The following is a 22,394-nucleotide window of genomic DNA, read 5'->3' on the forward strand; positions in this document are numbered from 1 at the left end:
TGTTGCTTTTGGATTCAAATTGTAATTGTTATTAAAACCATAACTCATTTGTCTGCAACATATCTCATGCCATGTATCTCATGCCAAGGTTAGTGATAGCCAGCCACCTTGAGGGAAGTTGCCTGGTTTGTCTGCTTTGTTTACAAGTTAACACATGACGGCCTCCGGTGTGTGCATGTGTAGAAACACATGACGGCAGCTTTGTAACCACATTTAAAATAAGCATGGGAGAGCGTCTGTAACTTGAGCTCTCATTTTATTATGGGGAGCAAGTGTGAACAGCAGGTTGTTATCTTGAAAATACATCAAATCTCTTAATAACCAGAAGTAAAGCAGAGTGTATGTAGACAATAAGAAATCCCACCGAGCAACAAAATCAAAGCTTAAAATCCCATTTATATCAGTAATTAACCTCATGTGTGCCTTTTATGTTTCTTTTACCAACTAGAAATCTGTAATTTCCTAATTTGAATATTTTTGCAACCAAAACAAGCCTCTCCAGTGTGAGTGAATAACCCTACAGTCTTTGAAAATGTTGTGGAAGTGGTGGACTGTGTGTGTCTGTCCCTTCCTGTCCACTTAGTGTCCTGTTAGTGCAAGCAACAACCTGTCTGCTCCTCAACTACCACCCGTCCTCCGCTTTGTACTCTCTCTTCACTTGGAGGTTACCTTCAGCACTCGTACATAATCCTCCCCTGCTGAAAGTCACACATGCACCACAGTAACTCTAACCCTGCTTCACAGGGATTTCTACAAATGTCATGAACATACCAGCTGCTGCTGATTACTGCACCGATGACAGGAGTGAAAAAGGAGGATTTTGACGTGGTCCATTTTAACTCACAGGCTTTTCTACAATGCCTAAATGTCAGGCCTGTCCTTATCTGAGTTTTTATCTCCTCTCTTGGTTTTCAGCTGAAGCTGTGAGCCGATGCTAATGTGATTTTTACGGCTGAATTGGTGGGTCACGGCAGTGTAAATGAGCAAATTTTCATTGTCAGCTGTGTGCTTCAGTTTTTTGTTAAAATGAACAGTATGGTAATAGCATCTGAGTGTAACCATGCTGGTTTAATGCATTCATTTTTCTCCATTTTTAGCGATTGTGACCAGGTTGTGTCTGTATTCTTATTACTAACTAACCGCATATCTAAAAATGTTATAACTACTGTTAAGCAACTATATATTTTATTAGCAATCATATCAGAGATCACACATTTCAGTTTCTTAAATTGTACAATCTCAAATATCTCTGCTTTCCCTTTTTGTTGTTAGTTGATAAACAACAGGATTCAGGATATAAATGCAGGTTAACAAATAAAAGATTTTATGTTTTTATTGGTTCAAGAGACTAAACAATACTTAAAAAGTAATGTTAAACGTGGATAAAGTGTCTCCATCTTTTGGCGATCTATTTTTATTGCAGGTACCAAGACAAGACTAGTGGTGGGTAATTTATTTACAGACTAATAATGAACAAATACTCCAAACTGAATATTAATTTGTCTCTTTCTTGTTAACACAAAAAGCTGTGATGTAACAGCTTTTTTTCTTTTATTGATTAAATATGTTATGTGATGGTGTTTTGGCGAGTATTCATTTATTAATATTATTAATTTCCCCCAGTTCAGATGCATTTCACAGTGCTTGACTGCACAAAGACTTTCAGAAAGGTCTTTGGGGTTTTAGTTCAGGTCAGTGCACAAATAACTGCAGAGTAGACACTATTCCTTGCTCATGTCGAGCTGACACTGTTTACTTTGTTCGGTCCTGACTGATCCCAGGATTAACAACACAGAATGGCGACCAGATGCTGTATATAATGTATGTAAGAAACTCTGTTCTGTACATATTGATTTAACAATCTGACTAGTCAGTCTAGGCAAGTCAGTCCAGACTGAAATATCTCAAAGTGTATTGGATGGATTTCCATGAAATTTGGTTCAGACATTCATGTTCCCGAGAGAAAGAATCCAAATGACTTTAGAGATCCCAGTACGTAGAAATTAGTGGCATCTAGTGGTGTGGTTGCAGATTGCAACCAATTGAATTGTTTGACTGAAAAGTCAAAATCATAGCAGCAGAGGACGCCATTATGCAGACTATTAGTTGCTAGTATGGGGGAACATCCCAAAACACTGGATCCTACATTTCCCATAATGCAACTGTCCCTTTTAATGTAATAGAGCTCAACATTGAGGTTCTGGAAGTGAAAATCCCATTCATATTCTGAATGAGGATTTGATTATTAGCCATAATGTCGTGACCATCCATGGTAGACTTACCATGAGCTACGAGATTGTGAATCGATGATATACTGTATGCTCCTGTAGAAGCCGCAAGTCTGTATGATAGCAACCTAGCTTTAAGAAAAACATGTTTTATTCGCGATGTCATGGAGAGAAGTACTACACGACCCACAATCAACAACACAAACAAGTGTAACAGCGATGTTTCTGATTGGTGGAGCTCGCCGTTACCATGGAAATGTGTACCGCACCCGTGACCGGAGTGTACGCGCTCGTATGTGCTGCTCCGTGGTGTCCCGGATTTCAAACCGGACCAACATGGCAGCTCATTTAGAAACTTTCTCTTATGTTACGAAAATAGTTCACCGAAATGTGTTTCCGAAAACATCTGAGGTGAGAAATAAAGCGTGCAGTTGCTGAATCTGTCTTAAATGTTTTTCAGGAGTTTCTAGAGGTGGTGAGTCGCCATTCGCAATGGTTTATGGGATTAGTAGTTCCTTCATTCTTAAAATAATGACGTACACAGTCTTGTACCTTCGCCCTGTTTTCCAATGTGTTTTTTTTTGCTCCGAATCAAATGTTTTATTGTCACGATTCATCTCGTAGCTGGTTGTCTTTGTTCCATGCGTAAAACTCTTTATATAAGGATTTTCTGAAACGTCAATGGAGTAAATTAACGGGAAATTCACCTTCTGAACCGCAGCCGTTAAAAAAGTGGGTGGTCACTGTTTAGCGTATCACATCAGCTGCCTATATGACATTCTTGCTTAGTGGAAGGTCAGTTTATTACATTTTTACCGTGATTTTAGTGTTGAAACTGACTCCAAATTCCCCTTACTGTCCAAAGAAAACCACGTTTCTGCAAATTTGATTTTCATTTTTTTCAGATAAATTCAAATGCTAAGTGTTCCTTTATACTGTAGGGTGCAAAAATTCAACTTCTTAAACTAAATAAACCATTTTAAATACCCTTGGATGAGCTGAAACATTCATCATCACAAAGCTGATAGAGTGGATTTGCACGGTGCAGATTTCTATTCCGCTTTACCGACAACATCACGGCTCTTTGCTCGTAATTTATTCAACTGGGATTCTGCGATGTCGGCTCGTTCCTCGGCTTCCTCCAGTTCATGTTGCACCTTCCGAGCTTTAGCCAAATGGACGCTGGTTTGTTCCTCCTGAAGTGTCACAGAAAACAATATAAGAAAGGTACACATGAAGCAAACATTTCACACAGTATTCATGTATTTTGACTCACCGCCTCCTCACACTGACGCTTATAGACTTTCAATTTCAGCTGCACTTTGTTGACCAAATCCTGAAGTCTTGCCACGCTCTTCTTCTCCTCCTCACCCTAAAACATTCAAGATGTCGCTCTCACATCTCATTTTGCATATTCAAGAAACTCAGTTATATAACAGCATAAACCTTTTACCTGATAAGTGAGCTCTTTAATTCTCCTCTCATATTTGCGCGCACCTTTCATGGCCTCGCTGCTGCGTTTCTGTTCTGAATCCAATTCATTTTCCAGCTCACGCACCTTAAAAATACAGTTTTAGTTTAAATCACTTTTCATTTGATTTTTCTCTCCACAGAATGGTTTTGTCCCAGTTTGATTAATACCCTGTTTTCCAGTTTCTGAAGCTCTTTCTTTCCTCCCTTCAGAGCCATCTGCTCGGCTTCATCCAGACGCTGCTGCAGGTCTTTCACCGACACCTCCAGGTTCTTCTTCATCCTCTCCAGGTGAGCGCTGGTGTCCTGCTCTTTCTTCAGCTCCTCGGCCATCATGGCAGCCTGTATGAAAATGTGAGCTCACTGTGAAAATTAATCTGCACGGCCTCGTTGAAACGACTCTGCGGTGAATTGGATGAAAGGCAGGAGACTTACATCCATGATGGCTTTTTTGGCCTTCTCATCGGCGTTCCTCGCCTCCTGGACGGTGTCCTCCATCTCTGACTGCAGCTGGGCTAAATCAGACTCCATCTTCTTTTTAGTGTTGAGGAGGCTGGAGTTCTGATCATTAGATAACATTTAGACATGACACCTTTATTCAAATTGTGAGTGGTTTATATCCACGGACAAGTTCGGTAACACTTCATTTTACAGGTCTGTCAATTTCACAGTAATTAGGTGATAATTAGCAAGTAACCTATTTGACATTTCTTTGGAATTACTGCCAAATTACCTTAATATTTACCCTCAAAATTTATAAAAATCGATGACATCCTAATTCAGGTAACTAACTTGTAAAATCTCGAAGTTAGGATGGCTCTGTAACAGCTACATTCCTATCCTAAGATAAGATGAGATGATGATTTAAGAGAATTCAGTTAGGAAACATGTTTCTGTAAAACCCCAAATCCTAAAAGTCATCCTAAAACCCATATCCGGCCTTGTCCTATCCTGCATTACCTGACCATACCATGTCCTTTACTGCCCTTGTGTTCTGTCCAGTCCTGTTTAGTCTTGTCCTCCTGTACCGTCCTATATATTGTCTCCTAACCTGAGAGTGCAGCAGTTGAATCCTCTCACTGACGTCGATCACTTCCTGCTCGGCCAGCCTGCGACTTCTCTCAGATTGCTCCAGTGCCGCCCTGATCTCCTCGTTCTCCGCCATCATCAGGTTGTTGCGGCGCTCTGTGATCGCTAGCTGTTCCCTAAAGTCCTCCTGACAGTGGAGCGCTTCATCCAGATGGACCTGGGCATCCTGGGACAGAAGGCAACGGCTTGGAGCTTTAAATATATCGGTCTAACACTTCATGTAAACACTTCTATGAGCAAACAAACAATTAACAAACCTTCAACTGAGCCTGCAGGTTCCTCATTTGTTTGGTGGCCTCGGCCGCCTGGCGGTTGGCGTGACCCAGCTGGATCTCCATCTCGTTCAGATCTCCCTCCATCTTTTTCTTCGTTCGGACGGCGTCGTTTCTGCTGCGCGTCTCGGCGTCCAGCGTGTTCTGCAGTGTGTCCACGGTCCTCTGGTGATTCCGCTTGAGCTGGTCGATTTCTTCGTCTTTCTCAGCCACCTTTCTGTCCACTTCTGACTTGATCTGATTCAGCTCCAGTTGAAGGTGCAGGATTTTGGCCTCCTCGTGCTCCAGGGAAGACTACGGAGAGAAAACAAACACTTGATTGTGGTTATTTGAATGAAAATGTCCGTATAATGTCGTTCCAAAGACAAACCTCAACTTCCTCAAGAGCTGCCTGGGTGTCTCTCTTCTCCTGCTCAGCTTGCTTTGCAGCTTTCTCCAGCTCATGGATAGTTTTAACAGATTGTCCGACTTGCTCTGTGATTTCTGTAATCTCCTCTGAAAACGTAAAGAAAAACATTATCTTCTTGGGTCAAAAACAAACACCATCAAATATGGATGATGTGTTTGCAGCAGAACCCACGCTGAAGGTTTTTATTCTCTCTTTTCATTGTCTCCAGATGATCCAGAGCCTCTTCGTATGAGTTTTTCAGCTTGAAGAGTTCGGTACTGAGCACTCTAGACTCTCTCTGGGACACTTCCAGATCTGATTGACTCGCCTCATTTTTTTGTTTCCATTCAGCCAGAATCTAATAGAGGAGGAAATGTGTAACCAATGCAGCCTCAACAAGATGCAAATGTTTCTGAAGAGAAACAAACCAACCTTGTCAAAGTTCCTCTGTTTCTTGTCCAAGCTGGCATTGGCTGCATTTGACCTTTCCAGCTCAACCATGAGATCCTCCACCTCCGCCTGCAGCCGCTGCTTGGTTTTCTCCAGAGATGCACATTTGACATTTGCTGCCTCTGTCATTTCCTCAGACTCCTGCAGCCTCTGGGCCAGCCTCTTCCTGTGAACCAAACAGAAATTGTGTTAAAGAGGAAGAAACCCATCAGCAGTGAGTGACTAAGAAAGATAAGCTGTGCAGTTCTTACTTGGCCTCTTCGAGCTCTTCGGTGCGTTGGATGGCGTCCGTCTCGTATTTAGTTCTCCACTGAATCACCTCGCTGTTGGCTTTGAAAAGGCAGCGCTGCAGCTCAGCTTTGGCCTCCTGCTCCTCCTCGTACTGCTCTCTCAGCAGCTCACAGTCATGGCGAGATGACTGCAAACCGTGAGCTAGGGCGCTTTTTGTCTGAAAAATACAAGAGTGGTGCAATGCCTGAATTAATTACTGCTTTAGCGAGATGTAGTTAAAGGTGGAGTTATTAATGTTATAACAATGATTTTACAAGCGGTTCCCCGTTTTGTTTGGTAGCATGTGAGAACGCTGGCAACGAACGCAACACACAATAATCTGACAGGTTAGACGCTCGTTTGTATGCGCCGACAAAAGCAAAGAAGAAGAAGACTGCAAGCTAGCTGAGGACTTGAGTCTCAAATTTTAGGACTTGAGACTTGACTAACATTAAAAAAAGACTTGACTTTGACTTGGTATTCATGACTTGAGACTTGACTTAGACTTGAGACAGATGACTCGAAAGGACTTGACTTATTATTTATTAAATATTTGCATTTTTCTAGATATTGATGACAAGTTACATTTGTTTTTGAAACGATGGTGAATGATTGGGTGACTTCTAGTGCAATGCAAACCTGGCAACCTACTAGGACATGGCAGACCAGCAGAGGCCAACGCATGAGCCATCATGGTGGGGGGCTAGTCCAACAAGGCAAAAATGAGCATGGCTAACAAAAGACGTTGACATTTTTTGGCATCCTGGACTTCTAACCCCCAAAAGGCACAACTAGACCACACTGTCAACCATCCTACCAAATTTGAAGTTCCTAAATTAAATAGTTTTCGAGTTCTGCTCCGGAAACGAAAGTGTGACATGCGACCGGACGGACAGATCACAAATTTCAAGCTGCTTCTTTGCCAACTTCCCTGCACTGCAGCTTTAAATCATTGTTGTGGCTGTAACAGACTGTATATCAGACGTAATTGTGCCCTTCAGACCTTCATTTCCTCGTCCAAAAGTCTCTTCAACTCTTCGATTTGTTGAATCCCTGCAGTTTTGGCTCTGCTCAGCTGGGACAGAGTGATCTCTTTCTCCTCCAGCAGGCGTGTAAGCTCACCTGTTCAGGATAAAGAGGACACAAACTAACTTATCTCTCCATCTTAATCGCTCTTTTTGATAATTTCACATTTAGAAACGTACCATTTTCTGTTTGCTGACGAGCGCTGAGTGTCGTGTAATCACTCAGAGACCTCTGAGCTTCATCTGCTTTGGTTTTATATTCATTCATTTGGTCTTCAAAGCTCCTGCACAGTTTCTCCAGATTAGCCTGAAACATTGAGCACGAGCGGTTATCGCGAGCAAAAGATCAGATAAGAAAACATCGTGCTTCTCTGCAGACAGTCACTTACCTTGCTTTTCAGAACACTCTCCGTGTTGCTCACCATGTCATCGATTTCCATCTTCAGCTCACTTTTCTCTTTCTCCAGTTTCTGCTTGACCCTTTGAAGGTTGTCTATCTGATCGCTGAGTTGGGCGACGCTGTCGGCCTGTTTCTTGCGTAGAGTCGCGGCGATGGATTCGTGCTGCAGGGTGGACTCTTCCAGGTCACGACGCAGCCTATGAAACTCGGAATCACGCTTCTTGTTCATCTCGGCCTGAGCGGCGGTGGCTCCTCCGGCCTCCTCCAGCCTGTCGCTGATCTCGTCCAGCTCTCTGGACAGATCGCACCTCTGCTTCTCCACTTTGGCTCGAGCCGATCGCTCAGCCTCGATTTCCTCTTCTAGCTCTTCAGCGCGAGCCTACCGTCAAATTGGATTAACTTGTAAAAAATGTGGGTTCATAGGATGATAAAGACATGTATTGAAATAATTCTACTAATGTTATAAATCATACCTGAAGCTCTTTAATCTTCTTTTGCAGTTGAGTGTTAAGAACTTGCTCGTCATCGACTTTGCACTGCAGGCTGCTGATTTCAAAGTCCTTTCTGAAAAGTTTATTCAGCAAAGAAAAAAATTTAATCTGCTTTTTTACTATTAAATTGCTGAAAATGCAGGTTTTTAGTGTGTTTTTTCACAAATAAGTTTAAAGGTATAGTCTAACAGTTTGGGAAATATGCTTATTCGCTTTCTTGTAGACTAGTTTGATTGGAACTAGTCTACAAGAAAGCGAATAAGCATGTTTCCCAAACTGTTAGTCTGTTAAACTGTTATATCCTCTTTGTTTGATCCTTACGAAAAACGTTTTAGGGGGGTTACGTGCCAGACTATTTGCTGACGTCTTGTTATGACCGTGAGGTTATCAGGCAACCACTGGAGAGTTCGGCACGTAAACCCCCCATAAAATGGAGCGTTGATGTTTTTACTTTTCTTTTTTTTGTACAGATCAAACTAGAATTACTGCACCACGGTTGTATGCCTACGCCACCCAGTCAAGTTGTGTTTAAAACGTGTTTAACTGGATGCTAGTTGTGGAGGGGGATCAATCTAACTCTCAGACAGAAAGCAAGTGTATCACCCTCACATACATAAATCTTCGTCGGTAATTATTAAACTTAACTGTATTCACTTTGTGTTTTAGGATATAGCCTACAGTATGCAGGACTGAATCATCAAACAACCACTCACTTTTTCAGTCTCTCTTCCATTTGCTGTCTTTCATTCTCCAGGTCCATGATGGTTTCCAGGGACAGCTTCAGATCCCCCTCCAGTTTTCTTCTGGATCTCTCCAGGTCTGCATTCACCTTCTTCTCCTGCTCCAGTGAGCCCTCCAGCTGCAAGAGACGTTCAACCAGTACGTCAACCAGTAAAACAAAGACACCAAACCAGGGACATTATGCCATTAAAAGAGGATTATTTCGTTGTCCAGACTTACGTCATCAACCTGTTGCTCCAGTTTGATTTTGGTCTTCGTCAGAGAGTTCCCTTTATCCTCCTCGGCCTGGAGGTCATCTAACGTCCGCTGGTGCACCTCCTGCAAACCTCTGATCTCCTTCGAAGCCTTCAGCAGTTTCTCCTCAAGAGTAGTGAGCTCCTCTACCAAGTTCTTAACCTGAGGAGCATTTAATAAGCAGGTTTTGAACGCAGGACTTCTACTCGTAGTGGAGTATTTTTACAGTTTACTTAAGTAACGGACCTGGATACTTCCTCCACCGCTGCTTTAACTAAAACCTGTTCAAAAGGGATGAAATCATCAAAGGTACCTTATTTTCTGTGGCGTATTTCTCCTTCTCCACTTTGACGATGGTGAGTTCCAGGTCGTCGATGTCTCTTTTGAGCTCCGAACATTCGTCCTCCAGCTTCCTCTTCTTCGTGGCGATTTCGGCATTGATCTCCTCCTCTTCCTCCAACCTCTCGGAGAACTCTTTGGCTTTGGCCTCCAGGTGGATCTTGCTCTTTATCAAGCCCTCGCACCGCTCCTCGGCATCGCACAGGTTCTCCCTCTCCTGAGGAGCAGGGGCACAATGGGAAATTATAACAATTCAGTAAAAGTGGGATGATGGTTATTCTTCTTGTTAATTTCATTCTTTTTAAACTGTTTTGTGTTGTTATTAATTTTGCTCCTGGCTGTGTTGGACTGCAGAGATCAATGACACTTCCTCTTATCTTACATTACTATTGATTATGTAGTTGCTGTATTTCAGAAACAGAGAAAAGGTATTTTTGTTCTCCTGATCTCTTTATCTGACAGAATGAAATCAATACAAACAAACCACTCTGTTGTTTACATACTGCTTGGATTTGAAGGTAAAGGTCGTTCTTCTCCTGGACGAGCATGACCATTTTCTCCTCCAGCTCCTTCCTCCTGGCCTCAGACTTTGCAAACTCCTCTTTGAGTCGTGCAAACTCCTCTTTCATGTTCTGCATCTCTTTCTCGGCCTCTGCGCTTCGTAACAGAGGCTTTATCTTGAAGTAGAGCCTCATCCAAGGCCAGTTCTTCACATTCATGAAGGAGCGTATGTTGTACTGGATGATGAAAATGGACTCTCTATGGAGCGAAAAAGCAAAACAATAAAGACTTTTTTTAAAAGCCTAAAGAGAGAACTCAACTGTGACTGTGATGAATGACTGAATGAGGTTTCTAATGCTGATCAGTAAACTCAAAGTAGAGCTGAGGCTGATGAGAATGTCATTAAGTATTTGGTTATAAACCAAAGAAATGACCTGCGGATGGCACTAGAGGAAAAGTCAGATGATCACCAAAGTCAGTCACATCCATCCTCTTGAGAACATGAATGTCTGTACAAAATTTCATGACAATCCATCGAATAGTTGTTGAGATATTTCAGTCTGGACAGAAGTGGTGGACCGACCGCCATTGCCATTCCTAGCTGCTAGCAGGGCTAAAAATACATACTGTGCTTTCATGTTATTCCCTGAATTCCACATGTATTCATCAAACTAAAGTCAGAAGTATATGAAAGAACTTGATTTGTCAGTGGACCTTTTCTTCATCATCTCCTTGAGCCGCAGCCTGGTGACGTAACCCCTGGAAACGGCCTGGAGACGAGTCATCAGCACAGCCAGCCGTTCATCCCTCATCTCCTCCAGGAGACCCAGAAGGCCCGCTTTGAAAAACACCTGCATGTTGTCAAGATACAACATTTAAATGGAAATTAATTTAAGATCGTTTGGGAAATTTTTTTCCTGATTCTTTTAGAATGAAATTGACACTATAAATGTAGAAGGTGCCAAAATCCAGCCATTAGTTAGATAAAAAGTCCACTAAAGGTCAGACTGATACAATTCTTTAAGGTGGTTTAGGAGCTGATGAATTAATTCATATATTTTTACTGTTTTACTGTAAGTAGCTGGACTCAGTGAGATACCATATTGGAAGTGGCTGTTACTGTCTGTAACAATAAGTACACATAAACAGAAATAAAACAATGTCAGATGTTTGTGATAAACATACCTTTGTGTATCCAAATCTATACTGAGCGTGGTCCACATCAATGGAGGAGAGCAGCTTCTCTGAAGCCTTCTTGCTGTCAATAAACTGTCCCTCCGGGATCGCACTGGCGTTCAGAATCCTGTACCTGTCAAACAGAGAGAGATGAGGTTCAAACGGAGGTCAGTTTGTGTGTTTTGTCATGATCTCAGATCTTTTACTCAAGTAAAAGTAGAAATACCATAGTCTAAAATTACTGCGTTACAAGTAAAAGTCCTGACTTCAAAGAAGTAGTACAGAGAAGTACAGAAGTATTATCATCAAAATGTATTTAAAGTGTCAAAAGTAAGTACTCATTATGCAGAATGTCTCCTTTCACAGTGTTACGTTATTAAAGAATATTACATTATTCTGTTTTTATCACCAACAAAAACAGGTAAGAGTATTTTAATGTTGTAGTTCGTCAATGTGGAGCCAATTTAAAGCAGCAGTAGGGAGTATATTTTTGGCATCATTGGGAGAAAATTCCATAATAACCTTTCAGCATATTGTAATTCAAGTATTCTGAAAGATAACTAGACTTCTGCACCTCATCATGGCTCGGTTTTCAGGCTTCAGAAAATCTAGCCCGTGACGGGAGACTTTGACCAATCACAGGTAATTTCAGAGAGAGAGAGCGTTCCTATTGGCTGTGCTCCGGTCATGTGACCAGAACTTGGCGTTCTTGGACACCGAGGCACATGATTTTTTTCAGGTCACCTGTTTCATGCACTACTGTCAGGATATAGCGGCCGTTTTATAAAAATAACTTTTTTAATCATATTTGCTCCAATCTCGCCTACTTCAGCTTTAAGGTACTTTGTATACTACTGGGTAGATTAGCAGTATAGTACTACATCATATCATATAAGAATATTTATGTAAAAAGTAGCTGTCAAATAAATGTAGTGCATTAAAAAGTATAATATTTACTTCTGAGATGTGGTGGAGTAGAAGTATAAAGTAGCATAACATGGAAATACTCAAGTTAAGTACAAGTACCTCAGTACTGTACTGAACAGTGTGTGGTGTGTTACCTCTGCTTGAAATCTCCATAGAGGATCCTGCTGGGGAATCCCTTCCTGCAGATCCGGATCCCTTCCAGCACACCGTTACAGCGCAGCTGGTGAAGGACCAGATGGTGATCCATGGACCCTACGTGGAATATACATGTTGGGTTAAAGGAATAGTTCAACACATGTTTAGCTAAAGTTAAGGTAACTACAATCTTGTTCATTACCTCCGCCAAGGACATTACGTTTTCGGTTTGTTTGTTTTTCAGCAGGATTACAGATTTTCATGAAACTTGGTGGAAGTCAGCGCTCTCTGAGTGCCCTCCTAGTTTTGTCTGTTTTGAATGCCCCACCGCCCCTTTTAGTTTGGTTTTACATCCTTCTGTGCATCTTAAAGGAACAGTTTAACATTTTGGGGATTACGTGCATATTGGCTTTCTTTACAAGAGTTAGAAATCAATACTACTTTCACATCTGTATGGTGAATATGTAGCTGGAGCCAGCAGCTCGTTAGCTTAGCTTAGCATAAAGACTGGAAACAAGGGGAAACAGCTAGCCTGGCTCTGTAACTAAGGTAACGAAATCCACCAACAAGCGCCTTTTAAAGCTCATTGATTAACACGTTATATCTCCTTTGTTTGAGGCAAAGACGTCTGAGAGTGGTATCAATCTGCTCTCTTTTACTTTAGAATGAATATGATATCTTCTTACCTGGTGTCTTGGTTTCATTCGGGATAAGGCATCTGACAAAGTGTGGATTTGTGGACCGGAGGTTGGACATCAGTTTATTCAGGTTTTCCTGCAGAAGATGAACAGAATATGATTTCTTGAGATCCATCCATCCATCCATCCATCCATCCATCCATTATACTATCACAGGGCTGACACATAGAGACAGACAACCATTCACACTCACATTCATACCTATGGGCAATTTAGAGTTAACAATTAACCTACATGTCTTTGGACTGTGGGAGGAAACCGGAGAAAACCCACGCTAACACGGGGAGAACATGCAAACTCCACACAGAAGGGCCCAAAGCGGGATTCAAATCTGCTGTGAGGCGACAGTGCTAACCACTGCACCACCGTGCATGCCCATCTCTTGAGATGTTTGGGTTTTTTCATTCATACAAATTGGTATAAGTTACATGTCAGGTAGTAGCCAGGACTGGTGCATGGACGAGACAAACAAAATAATATTGTATTACAAAAACAAGCTGAGTCATTGCTGCTCAGTTATTCCAACAGGTCACTGTTTATTCAGCAGCAGCTTAATATGTGAAAAGGTTCCTCTGTGTCCTCTAACACACCATGGAGTGAGAAAAACGTTGTTCATGTTGTGTTTTATGTCTTAAAATGTTTCTGAATGCTTCAGAGTTGTAGGTACAACTAGGGAGACAGAGGTCGTGTCATCTGTATTTCTGAGCCTGAAGTCAGTTTACATTTATAGTGTATACAACTTAAATTTACTTATGGTTGGATGTTAAAAGGCAGATACATATTTTTTAAACTTTTAAATTTAAATTCCTTGATTTAGGCCAAGAAAAGTGAAGAAATACTACTAATAATATTTTTTTTCCTATCAGAATTCATTCATGGCGGTGTAGAGAAAACTCTTAGAAACCTGCTTTTCATGTACACAAACTCTGGGAACTGTTTTTACATGAATACACAATTTCAAATTAATTATCTAATAATGGAAAATTATCCAAATGAATGCAATAATAAAATTTGCAAAAATGTTCTGGTCTCTTCAACATTATCTGGGTGTAGGGGGGGTATGCTCGGTCCCTGCCTTAATACAATTAGAGTAACTCATACCATCTTACCACACTGAAAATAATCCATCAATTATGATTTAATTATTGATTATTACCCTGAAAAGTGCAGAAACCGTCTGGAAAGAAGATCCCTTTTTCTTGGCACTTCTCTTACTTCCATCTGCAGATACAGAAACATGAGAACAAACAACCTATGTAGTAAACTCTATGGTTGAATTCATAATCTCATTATAACGTGTCATTAAAGGTGAACTGACCGTCAGCAGTGGAATATGTGGCAAAGAGCTGAGAGAGCAGCTTCAGGGAAGCTTTCTGGTAAAGCTGCACCACGGTGTCATTGAGCGGGTCTTTGTTCTTCTCCAGCCAGCCGCTGATGTTGTAGTCTACGGTGCCGGCATAATGCATGAGTGAGAAGTGGGCCTCGACCTTTCCTTTGCAGGGCTTGGGCTTCTGGAAGATGCTGTTCTTTCCCAGGTGTTGGTCGTACAGCTTGTTCTTGAAGGAGCCGTCTGTCGCCTTCGGAAACATGCACTCCTCTTCGAGAATAGAAAATATACCCATTGGCTGCAGGAAAAAAAGCTGATTAGTGTTGGAATACGTGCATCTACTGTTGACGTAAATATCTGGGTTCATAAAAAGATGATGCACCTTTTCAATGAGCTCAATGCAGGCTGCCAAGTCCATGCCGAAGTCAATGAACTCCCACGTGATCCCTTCCTTCTTGTATTCCTCTTGCTCCAACACAAACATGTGGTGGTTGAAAAACTGTTGCAGCTTCTCGTTTGTAAAGTTGATGCACAGCTGCTCCAGGCTGTTCATCTGGATTAAACAACAGCGATTACATTTATATAGAGATTTTTAAGAAAGATTTGTTTTATTTCTTGTAGGTGTGAATCCCGTTTACCTCGAAAATCTCAAACCCTGCGATATCCAGGACGCCAATAAAATGCTGTCTTGGAAGTTTGGTGTCGAGCTGCTGGTTGATCCTCGTGACCATCCACAGGAACAGCTTCTCATACACGGCCTTAGAGAGGGCGCCCATAGCATTGTTCACCTTCAAACAGTGGGGGACGAAGTATTCAGATCATTTACTGTAATAAAAGTACTAATGACACACTAATGTGAAAAAACTCCACTACAAGTAAAAGTCCTGCATTCAAACCTCACTTAAAGGGATAGTTGTGTATGTTTCATTTCCTGCTATACATGTTTAAGTTGGGCTAATTTTAACTCTTTTGTATACAGTTTAATCTACAGCAATACATCATATTCTATAATTTAAACATGCTAATTAATTAATTTTATAATTTTATACAAAATTGTATGATTTTTTTACCGTCTAAAAACATGCTCTACCAAACAACTGAATTGTCATTTAGCGGTAAAATTGGTCATTTTAAGATGATAAATTTACAATTTTTATGAAATAAGAAAACTTATTGAACATTCACTGCTCTTAATATCATTTGTTAATATTATATATTTAAAGTTATTCCATTGTATATTTAATAAAACAAATTATATCAGTGTGATTTTTCACCATTTCTGGGATAATTTCACAATATCCTTCTGTAAATATGGTAAATATCTGGAATAAATACATGGAAATAATACTAGTACTGGTAATACTACTAATTCCACGGTAACAAATTGACATATGTTGGTAAACTAACCTATTACTGGCATAACAACAGTACATTAAGCGTCTTTGAGATCACTAAAAAGCGCTATATAAATCTAATATATTATTATTATTATTATTATTACACGGTTTGTATTTTATATTTACCATGAAGCAACATCTCATCGTTTGATAGAGGCCTATATAAAAAAACTGTGGGGTCTGTTAACATTGATTTCTGTTATTATTGCCCCAAGGACATAAAAAATGCAAAGAGAAAATTTGTTCCATTGCTTTTCTCTTAGTGAGGACATTAAAGTTAAGTACAGTACTTGAGTAAATGTACTTAGTTACATCCCACCACTGCCTATAACCAAACATAATCTTGTAATTCAATTTATATTCAGATTGAACATTTTCAGATGTAGAAACAGACTGTACCTGCTGAGGAGTCTGACCTTTGGTGACATACTCATTCCCAACCTTCACTCGGGGATAACACAGCGCTTTCAGCAGATCAGCGGAGTTCAGACCCATCAGGTAGGCCACTTTATCTGCCACTGTGGGCAGAAATCACACACGTGAAGCAGCTTAAAATGGGTATGTTGTAAGCTGTGATGTTGTCATACTGAAGCCTAATTTGGTCTAGCTCAGACATCTCACCCTCGGTGCCATCGGGCTCTGCCTGCTCCTCCCGTTGCTTCTGCTTGAACTTCATGTTCCCATAATGCATCACAGCGCCAGTCAGCTTGTAGATGCCGACCTTTTCCTCCGAGTTGAACCCCAGGATGTCGATGGCACTCTGAGGAACAGACGCACATGTTGAAGCTTTGTGATTAGTGTTGTTAAGTCTCGATTTTTGTTTCTAATTCCACATTATCTGTATTTATTATACGTTACATGTAGTTCTGATCTTCGTACACAGCTAGAGGACTTTTTTTATAGTAATACAATTATTTGTAAATCAATAAAATCATTTCTAAATCAATATATTGTGTAAAATTATTGATTTCTTTAATAAGTAGCTATGTTATAAGCAAGATAATATACAGTGAGCGGGTCATTATTGCAAAATGATCAAGACCTGTGCACCCCAAACACTACTGAAAGTATCAACAAACCCTCTCTCCACCTGAAATTATATTAAAAATACTAATAATAATAATAATAATGAGTATATTAAGTACAAAGGGTTGGTGATCTGAAAAACTATAAATAAATACAATTTAAAAATGTTAAAAATATTCATAATAATAAATAATAATAAGATATGACCACATACTGTACATATTTAAGTGTAATGTATATACCAGTGGGCAACTTCGGGGTCTGAAAAATGAAGTGAATGCAGAAGTGCCTTAAACTTGCATTCTTTCTAACAGCCAACAGGGGGCGACTCCTCTGGTTGCAAAAAATAAGTCTGGTTGTATATTTTCTATGAGAAAATGAGCCTACTTCTCACTTGATTTATTACCTCAGTAAACATTGTAAACATGAGTTTATGGTCTCAATCACTAGTTTCATGTCTTCTTCAATACAGCATGATGTTCATTTAGTAAATTATGGTCCCATTTAGAGTCAAATAGACCATAAAGCAGGGGATGCTTTAAGGCGTGGCTACCTTGTGATTGACGGGTCGCTACAACGGCGTTGTCCGGTCTGGGAGTTGTCCGTGTTTACGTCTTACAACTTTAACCCTTTTACAGTGTGTTTTCAGTTCATGAAAGTTAATTGTAACATATTTGGTCGCCTAAAAGCGTTTTATTCAAACGGCAGTCCACAAACCAATGGGTGACGTCATGGAGAGTACGTCCATTTCTTATATACAGTCTATACTAGTGTTTCTCAAATGGAGGTAAATGGAGTCTCCCAAGGGGTACTTTAGGTACACAAGATTTTTTAAAAAGGTTAATTTACAAAATATCAGTCATGCATAATTCCTAAAACAATTATACTACAATAAGTTCAGTAAAAAATGTAAATGTAAGTTCTATAAACCACATTTTATATTCAATATTTTTATTTTTAATGCAATCGTTAACTGCTGTAAAATGTCAACTTTTTCTCTACCATAAATGTTTGGTGCTGGTTAGGGGGTACTTTGCTGAAAAGGGGGTAAATTATTGAAGAAAGTTTGAGAACCACTGGTACAACAGATACAAGCTAAATCTGGCATCTCACTCCTCATAAAGTTGTATCTAATATATCAAATTCACCCCTGACCATAAAACAATATTGTCATTTATCAACTTTTAGTGAAATTTGATCGTTATGATACTATATGATGATATCCTGTTATGGTTTTAACATGTTGCTGTCCAGAGTTTAAAAGTCTTGTCTGATGCATTGCATGCCACTAAGACAATAACTTGATTGATTAACGATTTTGTGATTTCAACACATTGTCCAGCTTTTGTTTCATGTTTCTGCATATAAATATATTATAGATCTATATTTGACCGAGGAGCACTCACATCGGTGGCCATCAGCTCCTCGGTGTCGTTGATGCTCAGCACAGTGATTTCACCCTGGCTGATAAAAGGGTAGTCGTATGGGTTGGTGGTTATCAGCATCATTTCTGAAATGAGATACTAAAAGTATTGATTTCTCTCCGCAGCAGGTCAGCAGCTACAGTAGCTGTGGAAGAGCAGCATCAGATTCACAACCAGTTAAACGTCCATTTACCAATTAAATCAGGCTTCTTGTTTGACAAGATCTGATAGAAGATGTGATAGCTCCTCTCTGCCAGCAGCTGGAACGTCACTCTGGATTTTTCCAAAAGGTCTAAATGAAGTACAAACAGAGATAACATATATATATATATATTTATATATATATTTATATATATTTATAAATATATTATAATAATATAATATAATATATATAATATAATATATAATATAATATATAATATATCTATAATATATCTATTTATATATATATTCATATATATAATATATTATAATAATATAATATAATATATAATATATATAAATACTGTATTCCAGTGGAATATCAATGACACGGATGTAAGCAAACTTACACGTTTCAATATCAGCTGATGCCAACTTCCCCTTTGTTCCAAAGTGGATGCGGATGAATTTTCCCTGGAAAAGTTATTAAATTATTATTTAAGTTTGACACAAAAGTTTCAATATATTACAACTGACAGTTGCTCTGATATTTGGAGACTGAGAACCAGAGGTGGAAAGTAAGCAAGTACTCAACTACTCAAATACAATTTTGAGGTACTTGTACATTACTTGAGCTACTTTATACCTAGTACTTCACTAAATTCAGAGGGAAATATTGTACTTTTTACTCCACTATAATTATTCAAATACTTATCCTTTCAAGTTGCAGATTCAGATTACAAAATACACAAAATATAATCAACAATAAATCATTATGTATTATTATGGAAAAGATAAAACTGTCTTGATCCTCCAGTAACTCCATACGAGTCAAGGATGAACCTACAAATCGAGAGGAGTTGTCGTTCCTCACAGTCTTGGCGTTCCCGAAAGCTTCCAGTAGAGGGTTGGCCTGGATGATTTGATCCTCAAGATTCCCCTGTGAACTCAAAGCATCAGTAAATGAATTCATTCATTCATATCTAATCAATACATTGTCAGATTGTGAGATAAGTGGACTGAACCTTCATCTTGCTGGGAAGCTGCTCTTTCTTGCTCACGTCTCCCATTGATGCAATAGTTGCAAAATACTGGATGACTCTCTTTGTGTTGACCGTCTTCCCGGCACCAGATTCTCCACTGACAGAAGATAACATGAGATGAGTGATGGGAAGTTAAAGTGTGTGGAGGAGTTTTTGTTTAACAGCTCATAAAGTCACACTTACGTGATCAGGATAGACTGGTTCTCTCGATCTGATAAAGGGAAAGAAACCGGGTCAACATAGTTCAACTGTATCTTTGATTTTGTTTTTTAATAAAACTTTGATTTAGTTTTAGTCACATTCTAGTAATGTCATCAAGGTAGTCTAATTTTTGTCAAACTTAGTCTGGTTTTTATGTTTTCTTTAAACTAATAGATATCACCATGAAACTTCCTCAGTTGATTATTTACATAGACAATTATTTTTTGCATTACAAGTTTTCAGAAATGTTATGTTTAAATATGCAAATGAGGTATTATCTAATGGTATCTTTTGGTGAATTTAGGAAAAATCTTCAGACACAAATAGACAAAGTAGTAAAATAAACACCTAAATGTGTATTTGGATGTTTTCTTTCCACTAGTCTGAAAGAAGACACGATATGGAAGCAGAATTGCCCAAAATCTAAAAATCGACCAGTGCATGAAAAAACATATTTTTGCCTGGGGTGTCTCACCTTAATAAATCTCTTCATAAAAAAACACAAATACAGAAATCTTATGTGAAATAATAACGAAGACTGTTAAATATTGTCTTCATGTAAAAGCCCATCAGTCATTGTAAGAAGCTGATTGAGAACTTTAAGTTTTCTTCTGAGGATATTCTATCATTACAAAGTGCACATGAATAAAAGTGAACCAACTGGAGTTACTGGTATTAATGGTGAGACTGGACCTGTGAGCATGTACTGGTAAGCGCTGTCAGAGATGGAGAAGATGTGTGGGGGGGCCTCCTGCCTTTTCTTCCCCCGGTACCCGGCCACCACCTCTGGGTTGTAGACTGGAAGCCACTTATAGGGGTTCACAGTCACACAGAAGAGCCCAGAGTAGGTCTGAGAATAAATGAGAAGAGGAAAACCATCACGAAAAAAGAAATTATGAATCAAGCTGAACAACGTGAGGTGTAATTTCCACGTCAAATCTTAATACTTACGTAGATCATCCAGGCGGCGTAGCGCTCCTTGAGGTTAAAGAGCACAGCTGGTTCGTGCAGGTGTGTCAGCATGGCCATGTCCTCCAGCTTGTCAAACTTAGGAGGGTTCATGGGGCGGATGTCGTCCAGGTGCACTGTGACCATCTGAAGAAGGAATTGAATGTCAGATAAAAACATACGAGATACGAGAATGTAAGTAAATGCCTACAAATGTTTCCCTGACTTCTTTACCTTTCCATTCTCAGTCTCCACGGTGACATTGGAGCCGTCTTGGCTCCGGATTTTCCCCTTCACATACTCCTGCCTCGGATCAGGCACAAAGATGGCTGTTTTGGCATCAAACGGCATGTTTTGAGCTGCGATTCTCTCCCGCTCCGATTTGCGGAGGTATGGGGCAGCCACCCCATATATTTCCATCTCGACATCGCTCATTTTAACTAGCTGCATGAAGGGGACAAACAAATGCACTGAGAAATAATTCAAACTGAACACATGTTGGACAGAATTAAAGAAATTAGAAGCGGCGTCGTACTTACCAGAGCGCTGCAGACCAAAAAGAAGATTCCCGCTCTTTACTGTCGCGAATAGATTCAGAAGAACAGCACAGACATCCCTCACCCCCCAACGAGACTTTACCAGCTTTTATAAGCCATGCTCGGGCCTGTTTCATGGCGCCTTGTTCTCCTATATTTGGAAATCTGGCTTCTACTCCACCTTGAAAAAGTCAAGTATGTCCATTTTGCATTTGGAACTGTCTATGTATAGCTGTATTGTGTCACTTTTTAAATGGTTTCAATTGTAACCCTTCAGGCTGTCCATTAAAAAGCAATGAATTTCTAAGGACGGCAGCTTAGAGGGCTTACAGTCCCAACACGGCAGGACTCATTTTCTGGGATCAGGGAAGATTAGGTCTGTTAGGGCATCGCTGAAATTCTGGCATTGGCTGTCGGGAGAGCCGAGCTGATTACACACGACTGTTTGGGTTTTGTGTTGGGGGCAGCCGGGCGACATTTAGCACATTCCAGACGGACGCCTGGCTCTGTTAAAGAGCTTTCTGATGGTGTTTGTCTTTAGTTTTTGATACATAATAATGTCTGTAAAGTCTGCTTAAGGTCTCATATTTGTGATTGGTTCTTTTGTGTGCTGCCTTCCCTTGGTGGCCGAACATTTTTATGAATAAAAAAAAACGGCGTGAAGTTTAAAGATGTTGGCTTTTAGCAGAAAGAGAGTCTAAAGCTGCCAGTATGCTTCTTCAGAACGGTTTGTCAGATGATTGAATAGCTTCGGAAACCCCATTTCCCCAACACCTTTGCATTTCCGGCCTAACGTTTCAAGAAGATTTATTTATCTTGAACATCCATGCAGATCATCCACACTAGAGCTGCAACAATTAATCAATTAGTTGTCAACTATTAAATTAATCAACCAACTATTTTGATAATCGATTAATCAATTTTCTTTTTTTTTAAGTCAAAATTCTCTGATTCCAGCTTCTTAAATGTGAATATTTTCTGGTTTCTTTACTCTTCTATGACAGTAAACTGAATATCTTTGAGTTGTGGACAAAACAAGACATTTGAGGACGTCATCTTGGGCTTTGGGAAACACCGATCCATATTTTTCACCATGTTATGATATTTTATAGACCACACAACTAAACGATTAATTAAGAAAATAATCTACAGATTAATCAACAATGAAAATAATTGCAGCCCTAATCCACACATTCCTTCAGTACTGATGTCTGCGCCCTTCCTCTGTTAGTTATTTGGCATTTATTCATATGTACTTTAATTCACTGTTGCTTGTTACTTCACTTAAAAAGCACTTTTTCCAACAGCTACATTGAAACAAAGTAAAGAAGTCAAGTATTATTTGTTTTTGCACATAAAAAACTTTTTCAATTCCTCCTCAGAGCCGAGGAAAGGATGTGGTATTCTAGTGGGGAAAGAGATAGGCATTTTGTCTTGCAGTGCATCACAGAGAGTCTAATTGGTGCTGATTTAATAGCCTCTTAATGTCACTTGAAGGTCTGGCAACAGCTGCGATT

At 39.8% G+C, this 22,394-nt stretch overlaps 1 protein-coding gene across 11 annotated transcripts; it reads right to left on the reverse strand.

Moving 5' to 3' along the window:
- Nucleotides 1–269: 269 nt before the first annotated feature.
- Nucleotides 270–20,779, reverse strand: LOC119501214 (myosin-1B-like). Of its 11 annotated transcripts, none has more exons than XM_037791406.1 (38): nt 20,576–20,776; nt 20,345–20,488; nt 20,087–20,243; nt 19,376–19,403; nt 19,175–19,289; nt 18,997–19,089; nt 18,560–18,623; nt 18,202–18,300; nt 17,991–18,094; nt 16,180–16,318; nt 15,958–16,076; nt 14,800–14,949; nt 14,544–14,714; nt 14,153–14,459; nt 13,991–14,076; nt 12,823–12,910; nt 12,136–12,253; nt 11,084–11,207; nt 10,613–10,749; nt 9,901–10,156; nt 9,372–9,614; nt 9,044–9,220; nt 8,797–8,942; nt 8,066–8,156; nt 7,582–7,971; nt 7,373–7,499; nt 7,171–7,289; nt 6,149–6,345; nt 5,880–6,063; nt 5,640–5,805; nt 5,430–5,554; nt 5,045–5,353; nt 4,750–4,953; nt 4,134–4,259; nt 3,870–4,040; nt 3,682–3,786; nt 3,505–3,600; nt 270–3,424 (listed from the first exon to the last, which is right to left on the reverse strand). In XM_037791406.1, the coding sequence occupies exons 1-38, from the start codon at nt 20,774–20,776 to the stop codon at nt 3,281–3,283; spliced, it is 5,820 nt and encodes a 1,939-aa protein (XP_037647334.1). In that variant the 3' UTR covers nt 270–3,280. The 11 variants fall into 11 exon arrangements, with proteins under 11 accessions (XP_037647334.1, XP_037647344.1, XP_037647337.1 ...); XM_037791416.1 differs by having other exon boundaries at nt 3,281–3,424; nt 13,991–14,055; nt 20,576–20,779; XM_037791409.1 differs by having other exon boundaries at nt 3,281–3,424; nt 13,991–14,086; nt 14,175–14,459.
- Between the last annotated feature and the right edge of the window lie 1,615 nt (nt 20,780–22,394).

Source organism: Sebastes umbrosus, chromosome 14 (genome assembly GCF_015220745.1).
Source record: "Sebastes umbrosus isolate fSebUmb1 chromosome 14, fSebUmb1.pri, whole genome shotgun sequence".
Lineage (NCBI taxonomy): Eukaryota > Metazoa > Chordata > Actinopteri > Perciformes > Sebastidae > Sebastes > Sebastes umbrosus.